The sequence below is a fragment of the Apium graveolens genome, chromosome 4 (genome assembly GCF_009905375.1).
Source record: "Apium graveolens cultivar Ventura chromosome 4, ASM990537v1, whole genome shotgun sequence".
Lineage (NCBI taxonomy): Eukaryota > Viridiplantae > Streptophyta > Magnoliopsida > Apiales > Apiaceae > Apium > Apium graveolens.
In genome coordinates this window covers 290,750,444-290,761,268 of record NC_133650.1, presented here as the reverse complement: position 1 = coordinate 290,761,268, position 10,825 = coordinate 290,750,444, and the positions used below count along the sequence as shown (strand labels likewise).

General features: G+C 32.4%; 1 protein-coding gene across 1 annotated transcript; it reads right to left on the bottom strand.

The window, feature by feature from the left end:
• Positions 1–7,765: 7,765 nt before the first annotated feature.
• On the bottom strand, positions 7,766–8,663 carry LOC141719830 (uncharacterized). The gene is made up of 2 exons (XM_074522200.1): positions 8,157–8,663; positions 7,766–8,074 (listed from the first exon to the last, which is right to left on the bottom strand). Exons 1-2 carry the CDS (start codon positions 8,661–8,663, stop codon positions 7,766–7,768), a joined length of 816 nt encoding a protein of 271 aa, XP_074378301.1.
• Positions 8,664–10,825: the final 2,162 nt, after the last annotated feature.

Below are 10,825 nucleotides of genomic sequence, written 5' to 3'. Positions count from 1 at the left end.
ACTTGGCCCACTTGAAAGAACCATTTCCCTAGCACACAGCTACCTAGCACAAAGCTACTTGGCCTTCCTGTTGTAATCAACCTCCCACAACCCGGGACAAGTGATATAATACACGATTCAGTTACAAGAATGTAATATGAAATTTTACAACTCAAACTAAGTTTCTTGTTTTTCTGGATATGAATATCTCGGGTATGAAACAAGAAAATGATTTCAGATGATGAAAGATTCTCGTGAAAGTGTTACCTACAAATCTGAAATGAAGAGTTGTATTTATAAGCAAAGTTCTAACAGATTTATTTTCAAACAAAGGATAAAATAGATAAGATTTGAATATAAGTTTGTTTGAAAATATTTGAATGAATACTTGAGAAACTAGTTTGTTAGTTGTTTGAAAAAGATAAATCAAGTAAAGATAAGGTTTGAGAGATTTAAACTTGATTTATAAGATAAGGTGGTGGGTTTGTTTGAGATAAGATTTATCCAGATAAACAAGATTTACACAAACCCTAACAACCTAATACTAAACATGCGGGATAGACTTCCAGGAAGATTGAACAAACTGCATTCTGATAAACATTGTTGAGATCTCGGATGATTCCAATCTGATGTCTTCATTCTATTGCTAAGAACTCTTATCATCATAAACACTTGAATTAACACAAGTAAACAAAATAATAGAGGGAGAAATAGATTCGATGCTTTCGGCGATACGTATTTCAGTCCACGTCGGATATTTAGGCTTTGTTGGGACCACACTATGGACCTCACACTATCAACTTTGGACTTTAAGTTGGTGGCTCATTATTAGAATGCACGTAAGTTATACGGGTCTTAGATGAGTTGTATTTTTATAAGGACCTGTTTGGCCGCACAAAATAAAATATTTTATTCACTCATAAGATAGTAAGTATTTATTGACGAATGTTTATCGATCCAGCTTATAAATTTATAACTTATAAATTGATAAGTTGAATGTTAACAGTAATGTATTTTTTCACAACATATTTTTATTTTTCTATTTTTTATTAACTTTTATTTTAAAATTTATGTCTTTACATGTCTTTCTAAGTTAAAATTTACGAATTAAAATAATTGTATTTAAAATTTATTTATTTTAATTTATTTAAGTAAATAAAATTCCGACAATTAATCAAACACGTATTTAACTTATAAGAATTTATTTATATATTATTTATAAGTTCTTTATTCATTTTAAATTATTGAAGTAAGTTATTTATTTGAAAATTTCTAGAACCAACCGCGAATGGATGACTCGCATTATTTGGAGTAAAAAGATACGGTGGCAATGAATGAGAACAGGCTATGTAAATGAAGACTTGTACAGCAGTATAGCAGTAGATGCATAAGTAAATCCCTATTAAATGAAAAACAGGCCATGTGCATTTAGAGCATTAGTTTTTTTTGCTAAATATTAATTACATTCCCACGGATTCTATATATGCACTATTTGCACATATTTCGATTATTTTATAAAATATAGTTTTATATTATTTTTTATAATTTTTTTATGAATAAAACTTTTATTCAGAAAAAAAATTAAAAAATATTATAAAACTATATTTTAAATAAGCATTGAAAAGCGTGCCAAAAAGTAATATATATAATTTAATGGAGCAGAGGGAGTAAATCATTTAGAGCATGAGTTATATGCCCTGTACTAATATTTATTTTCAGTGCAATTAAAATTTGATTTAAAAAAAAAATTAGTATACTGTAAATCCAATTTTTACTTCAATTTTGGTTAATTTCATCACGATCAGTTGGAACCGCTACTTATATATTTCTTCCGTCCCGATAAATTATATACATTTACTATTTATACGTATTTTAAAATTTTTAAAAAATATAGTTTCATAACATTATTTTTATTTTTTTGTTTTTTGAATAAAAATTTAAATATGAAACTTTTGTTGAGAAAAAAAATTAAAAAAAAAATAATATAAAATATATTTTTAAAAATATATTAAAAATATGTTAAAAATAATATATAAAATTTAATAGGTTATATGGAATATTGGATATGGCCCCGATACCCAGTATAGTTTCTTGACTAAATTGACTGACACACGCGGATTATGATATCTGTCACGAGACTCCCCAAATGCATGTCTATAGGCATGAAAGCATGTACAAATGACATGTAATTTATCAATTAAATATAATAAAATTTATAAATAATTATTATACTAATATACAGTGTATTTAATATAAAATTAAAGTTAGTTGACACTAACAACCAAATACCACCATAATACTCATTTACGTTAATAACTTTTTGAAATATAAAAATATATGTAAATATTTTAAAATTATATTTGTTATTTCTGGATATTTCTAATATTAAAATAATTATTAAAAAAATAAAAAAAAAATAGTAAAAAAACATATCAAATCATGAAAAACATATCTAAGTAATTGACGTAATGGCATGCCCATATTGACATGTCCGTGCGCTATGCATGCGGAGAGGCAGAACAAAGCTGGCTTAGAGTTGATCGTTTCAGAGATAAGAGTGATAGATAGACAAGTCTTGGGAACCGTGTCCCTCACAAGTCACAGACTCACAATTCATGAATACCAATTTCTGGGTGTTTATATATGTTTAAAGATGGGTGTTTAAACCAATTTCTTTCCGTTTCATTTTTATTTATATATGTTTAAAGATCTACACAACCCTAAAGAGGGAAGGCGAGGGTAGGTTTCATATTAATTAATATGGTTATTTTTTGCATGTAATCAGCAATAGACAAAAACAAATTCATTATTTTAAATGAAATCATCTCTATTTCCTCATACTAATTATACATCATAATCTTAGAAAACATTATTTTATAATGTTATCACATACAATCAGATTTGAATCAGAATTTTTACCTCTTACAATAGCTTTCTGGTCACCGGAAGTCTCAACTCACCCTTGCCCTGTTATCCACAACGCTCTCCAAGCTTCTTGGATATTCTTTGGCTGGATGCAGGAGTCCTCACACGGTCTCTTCCATATCGCTATTCGTCAAGATATTATTTTTCTGAACCAATTCTGATTGTATACAATACATATAAAATAATCTGTGACTGCGATTTCACTCTGACAATTTCAGTTTGCTACAGTGTTACTGTTTAAATAAATCTTTCAAACATTCGTATTTCCCCTTCGAGTCTAGAGCAGCTCCAATGGGAAAGCCAACTCCTCATGTGACAAAAAGAGAAAAGAAACTGGTCAGGCCACATGCACTGGACGAGAATAATAAAAACTGGACAGGTCCAATTTTCCGGGTCTGACCAACTGCCTATTATTTTCTTATTTTATTATATCCTGTTGCATATATGTGAACTTTGCTAATTAAAAATTACATAAGATTAATCACGTGGGGTCCATAAAAAAGTTAGGAGTTGGGTTGTGGGTTGGACGAGATCACCCATCTGCCTGTGAAGTCCAATTATTAATTATGTGGTAAGAATGTGTCAGGTGACTTGGTCCTCCGCATTAGACCTGCTCTTAGAGTCCCGGTCCGGATTTGCCTCTGACGCCCTCCCATCCAGGTCAAGATCGATTAGCGAGACAACAATATATCACTTTTTTAGTCCCAAAATATAAATTCATTTAACTTTTTATGAGTATTTTAAATTGAATAAAAAAAGAATTAATTTTACTAAATTAGGACCAATTAATCTTTTTTTGCACAAAAATAGCCTAATTATGAAAACTAGCAAGGGAGTGGCTGAACAATACTCCCTCCGTCCCGCGGATAGTTTACGTACACTGTTTGCACGTATTTCGAGATTTCAATAAGGTATAGTTTCATAATATTTTTTCTTAAATTTTTTTTTGAATAAAAGTTTAAACATTAAATTTTTTTATTATGGAAGTATACTTTAAACGAGCATTGAAAAGCGTGCCGAAAAGTAACGTAAACAATCCAGTGGGACGGAGGGAGTAATATTTTAAACACCCGATAGTGTTTCGACAATTGGGTTAGAGAGACGTTTGTATATTAAGGGTAAAAACGTAAATACAAGTTTGAACATTTATATACATACATAATATGATGTGTATTTATATATCCCCAATTATTTTTGGGTTTTTTTAAAAAATACCCAAGACTAAAAACATTTTTACAAAACTACTTTCACTTTTTTAAAAAATTTGCAAAAATACTTTTTAAGGTTGTTTTTAAGGTTGCTTTTGGTTGCTGCCCCTGTGGGGCCACTGCCACATCAGCAGCCACATAGCCTGCCCAGTCAGCTGTCACATCAGCATTGGGTGGGACCCAATTGCCACGTCAGCTGCTATGTCGACATTGGGTGGGACCCACTTGCCACGTTAGCTGTCACATCAGCTGCCACGTCAGCTGCCGCGTCAGGTGCCACGTCATCATTGGTATAGTCAGCGCACGGTCAGTATAAATACAGTCAGCACACAGTCAGCACACAGTCAGGATAGTATAATTATTAAATAATTAAAATAGTATATTTGCAATTAAGATAGTATATTTGCCATAAATTTGAAAAGATAGTATTTTTGCAAAAAAAAACTTAGAAAAATTAGTATTTTTGGTAAATTCTCATTATTTTTTAGAAAACCTTAGAATGTAAACATTTATTTTAACTTGAGGGCAAAATAGTTAGGTGAAATGAGCCTGATATTATAAATGATCGATGTACAATTTTTTCACAGCTCCGATTCTTAAAATACATAGATGTTTATGTTTAGATGTGTGTGTCTGATTCAGTTTGTAAAAGAAAAGGGAAAAGATTGATGGTTGATTGTGAAAAAGGGCTTGATTGTATTCCGGGGTCGAAGTAATCGATTATATTCCGGGTTTGAACTAATTAATTGTATATTCTCTGGAGTCGAATTAGTTATAATGTGACAGAGTGCATATATGTATGGTGTGACTTTTATATGTGAAGAATGAGTGTGTGTGTGTGATGATATTCAGAGATGGGTTAGAAAAATAATTGGGTGTTTTTAGGACGGGAGGTCTGCTATTGTTGGGGAATTTATAGGAATCTAGATTAAAAGGCTTTTGTCCAAATAAAATTTATAATACATCATTAATATTAATGAAGTTCTTATATTTTTAAATTAGTTGAGAATTAAAAGTATTAATTGTCTTAAAGCTTACCATCTGTTGTGTTCTTCCACATCTTTTAATTTGTTATTTCTTATTTGCCCCATTTACAATTTTTTCACTTTTCACATTTTGCTTTTCATCAAATTCAGGTTTTTAACATCTATTACTTTATTTGGATTGATTTTATCCCTTTAACCTTGATTGTGTTTTACTTTATCATTAAACTAACGCCCGTTTAATCATATTTGACGGAACGCTATCGGGTGTTTAAAAAATTATTATTCGCCCATTGTCGTACTAGTTACCATAATTGAGCTATTTATGTGCAAAAATAAAATAGTTGGAACCATTTTACTGTAATTAAGTCTAAAAAGAATAGCTCCATAAATTATTTTTAATTTTTTTTCTAAATAAAAGTATAGGTATTAAATTTTAATTCAAAAAAAGAAATTTTAGAAAAATGTATGCGGGGTTATAACTTTTATATACCTTAAAATACGCGTAAAAAATCAAATGGACTTGTGTTATGTGTTGTATGAATTATGTGATACGTGAATTATGTGCCTACGTATTATGGGAACTATGTGTCTCCGTGATTTCAGTATCTTGTGTTTAATTATTGTCTTTATGTATGGGCTCTCGTATGGGTAGAAGATATACTTTTAGACGCGCAACTCGTCGAGTAATTATCGTGTAAGCGATTAAAGTGATATCTTTTAATTGTAGATGCGAGTCTTTCAAGATGATCAAGACAAGACTTTGGGATCAAGAGTAAAGTTGAATAGTGCAGCATATCTGGCTAACAACCGCATGAGCGGCAGATCATAGAATTACCGAAATAAAAGATGGGGATGTCATGGGAATTCAGAATGAGAGATTGTGTTATTACGAGTGTGCCTAGTTGCTAATGACCAAAGGCACGTGTTACTCCCTATTCTAATTTCAGAATAGTTAAATGTTTTACATATCAAAATGTTTAATTCTGATTAGGCAAATACCCTGTTTCTGTTCTAATTTAAGAATAGATGAATATTTATATATTTAAAATCTAAAATGTTTTATAAATGTTTTTGGGAGATTGTATGCGGATAATCATTTAATTATTGAAATCATGTTATTCTAGTAATTGTTCTGCTAGACAATAAACCCCTTTTTTAATAGGTTGTGAATAACTATACTATCCAGATATACTCTATATAATGAATCATTATTGTATAATTAGCGAATAACTAATTGTTCTGCTTATCTCGCCATCAGTTGCTGCAATTACTCTGAACCATGTGAAATGAAAAGTTATGTAATTCAAGATCTCGATTGAATCGATTCTTTTAAGAAAATATTTTTTTTATTGGATGAATGCGTAAGTGGCCCTGACGGAGGTCCAATGAAGGGCTAGGTATTATATGAAATATTTATAATACCACTTTTGCCCCAGGCAAATATATTACCTTTTTATTTGAGTACTCCTGGTTTGTGGACATGTTTCTACGAATTATGATTCAGTGCTATCACACGAACTGACCAACTGTGATAGTACATCCGTCAGTTAAGGATTCCAATCTAAAACGGTCGTTTACTCTTTAAGCTTATGATAAGCTTTCATTGTTCAGATGTTGTTGTTGCATGGTTTACATCAAAAATTGATATTGATATTTAATTTGTTGTTAATATAAAAAATTAGTATTAATATCTAAGTTGTTGTTCACTTCAGTATGATATGTTGTAAGCATCAAAAATTAGTATTGATAGCTAAGTTGACGTTGACATCAAAATGAGTATTAATATCAAGGGTGCGGTTTTGAATAAAATGAGATAAAGTTTATGATTCAGTCCAAAATTGATGTTTCATATTATTATTTACGAAACGAAATTCTTGTAAATATTTTTTACAAGTTCTGGTCCCTAATGAGATTCAAATTATTGCTGAAGCATTTTGCCCAAATATATCAAATGGTTTTGAATACGGTTGAGGAAACAATTATTGGATTCCTTAACTAATTTTATGATTTAACAATTATTGTTATAAATGTTCTGCTCCATTGCAAATATCGATTTTATATCAAAATACCATAAATATGTAATATTGAACTTGCTAAGAATTTCTTTCGCTAATATTTGCTTGTTTTAAATCTAACCTTCCAAAAAGAAGTAGACTGACGATGTTAGACGCGTAACTTGAGCAAAGATGAGAAATAAGATTTTATAAAGATAGATGGTTCAAGGTTTGCGGAACTAGTGTAATTTCTATTATGTAAAGTTGTTTATATATATTTATTAGTTGTGTTATCATATAATTGGGCCTAGTATACTTCTTTTCGAAGTTATACTAGTGGGTTTAGTTTTATATTTGGAAATTGTTGAAAGAAGTTTCAAAAGAAGGAAATTTTGATTTATGGAATTTGGAAATTCATGTTTCTAGCATTGGAACCTAAAAAGATCTTACTTTAGTTTGGGGTCGCAGATAGTGTATTTCAACTGCTAGTATTTGTTTATTGATTAAATAAGTTATATTTTATTGAGGTTTCATTGCGACGACCAAATTCTTTGACCCCGGATTTGGGGGCGTTACAGTGGTAAAGAATATCTGTTCTAAATGGCCATCTTATTAAGCTCGCGATAATCTATGCATAACCTCATACTTCCATCCTTCTTTTTGACGAATGGTACTACTTCACCCAAGGTGATAGAATTGATCGGATTACTCCTTCGTCCAATAACTCTTGTAATTGCATCGCTAACAACTTCATTTTAACTGGCGCCATTCGATACGGAGCTTTCGAGAATGGTTCAGTTCCAGGGGCCAAATCAATGGTGAATTCAATTTCTTGATCTGGCGGAAGTCCGGGCAATACATCAGGAAATACGTTAAGAAATTCACACACAACATGATTTTCTTCCATCTTTGGTGATTCTTTACTAAAATCAATCACATGGGCCAAAATAGGCTTCACATCCTTGTCGTAGCAATCTCCTTGCTTGTATCATGGACAAAAACTTCTTTTCTTATTTTCAGCCTCGAAATACCACTTCTTTACTATCCTTTGATTTTAATTTCACCTTATTATCCTTACATTCAATCTGAGCGTCATGATTCCTCAACCAATTCATTCCTAATATAACGTCAAGTTCTCTTAACATAAAAGGTATTAAGTCAACGGAGAAATGACATCCTTCTAATATAATATCGTAATTAGGATATCTTCTATCGACAGTAACTCTATCCTGATTCGCTACCTCAATAACCAATTTAGATTTTAGAGGGTGGGTAACACAATTCAACTTATCCACAAAATTCTCAAATACAGATGATCTTATAGCTCCAGAATCTATTAACGTTTTTCCTTCTATAGAATTTATGATAAGCATACCTGCAATCACATTTGCATCCTGAACAACATCCTTCACGGTCATGTTCAAGGTTCTAGCCCTTGGTTGTACCGGTGGAGTTGGTAGAGGAGGTCTAGTGATTCTAAGAACATTAGCCCTTTGAACAAGCTCCTTGTAATTCTTTTCTATGTGACCAACTTTCCCACACTTAAAACAAGCCATCCATAGTTTTTCCATAGTATTGGTAAATTCAATGGAATAGTGACCCTTCTGGTTGCATTTAAAACAAGTGATATTCAATTTGCCGCATCTCCCAGAATGCTTCTTTCCATAAACTTTACAATCTTGAACTGGAGGTCCATTATCCTTGGCTATTTGATTTGACTTTTGAAACGATTTTCGTTCCCATACTTGAATTTCTGAAACTTTTGATTCCTATCAAACGAACTTCCCGAACCCTTTCCGAACTTATTCCTGAACTTAGAACATCATTGCACTTGTAACTTATTTGAACCTTCAAAATTCCTTTCCTTCGTTATCCTTTCTGCTTATTTCACTCTCTCCTTCCACTATGAGGGTCTTCTATACAACACCGGCATATGTTCTTAATTCAAAAACAGCTACTTGGCTTCAAATTCATGGTTTAAGCCCTTGTTGAAATCTTTTTACTTTCTTTGACTCAGAGTCTATATATACATGTACAAATCTTCCTAGCTCTGAAAACCTGGTTTCATATTATTACACAAACATACTCTCTTGCCTCAACTCTAAAAACTTGAGTTCCAACTCATCTCGCATATAGCTTGGAAAATATTTATCCAAAAACAACTCGGTGAACTTCTTCCAGGTGATAACCTATTCTTCTTGTAATACCTTAGTAGATTCCCACCATTAATTTGCTCCATCCTTCAGAATTAAACTCACATATTTAGTCTTCTTATCATCCTTTACTTCAGCTAAAAAAACGCTTTCTCTATTTCTTTTAACCAAGATTTCTCTTTAATCGAATCAGCTGTCCCGATAAACTCAGGAGGGTGAATAGACTGAAAGGTTTTGAAACTACCAAATTTGGGTGTTGGGGGTTGCTGCCTAGCAAGTGCAGCTGCTTGTTATTGAAGAAGTATCCATTGGAAGATTTTCTTGATTCTGGTTTTGGTTCTCTTCTTCTAGGCTGATTGGTGGGGTTGCCATTTACTGTTTCCAACAATCAACTTATTCGACAATAGGATAACATGGAAGTCAATATCAAGTATCAAAATCATTAAGTAAAATAATCTATAAAACTCTCTTTTCAAATTTTATCCTTTTTGCACATGAATACCTATTACTAAATAATTCGCTCGTCAGCTCGTCGCATAAGGGGTTTCCGCATGTTTAAGAGTTGGGATAGTTTGTTACCAAAGTAATAAATAGAGGTATTATGAAAAGGTATTAAACAAAGTTATTATTCAACAGTTTAAGTAAGCAGTTATAATTTAAGGTGCAAAAGTAAATAAACAAAGATGCGTGGATAGATAGTGCCAAGGTTACAGTTACAACAACATGTTCGAATGAAAATAGAATACCACAACATAACTAGGGTCAAATAAGGGAAAAACTGGAAAATATCCCCTTACTCGCCCCTCACTTCTGACCAACCGTTACAACTACAATACTAGAATAAACGAAAAACATAACAGGAAAACATGGCATCTGACCCAGTCATTCTGAGCTTACTGGTGCTGAAAAATAACACAACCGACTACCGGCTCCACCAGCTGTCCTGTCTGAAACCAGCTAACATCTCTATTCCAAACATCACGGTCTAGAATCTCCCTCAGCACGGAAAACATCTACCTCAGCTTATGCACCATGCGGGCCTCAGTAATAGCATCACTAGAGGAAGGTCCTTCATTCAAGTCACGGTCTCTGGCCAGATCGGTATCCATGGGCAAGCATAAGCAAGGTAGTGGCCCTAGCGGCAACATGAATCTCAGTAGTGGGTGCTGGAAAATCTGCCCTAACAGGTGTGGGCTTAGGTGGTGGTACCATAGGAGAAACAGGCATAGGGGTAATGTCCTCAGAGGGATCCTCATATGTATCTGAACTAATATACCGTGGCACCTAAGATGGAGGTGGAAGGGTATCAATACGAGAGCCATGAAGGATAACAAGAGGAGTCGACTGGACATCACTACCATATGTGCTTCTATCAGGATCTTGACATCCAAAAACATAAAACATAAAACCAAGGAAACATTATTAGGGTTATCTTAAATCTAAAACCAACCTAATTCTCTATTTTGACCTAACATTCAAGACTATTCCTGATAGTCTCAACTCAACTCTATATGAGTCGAACGCTCTCACTCATTTTCACTTTAACCTAACTTGTTTCAGGAACTAAATCATGTAGCTCT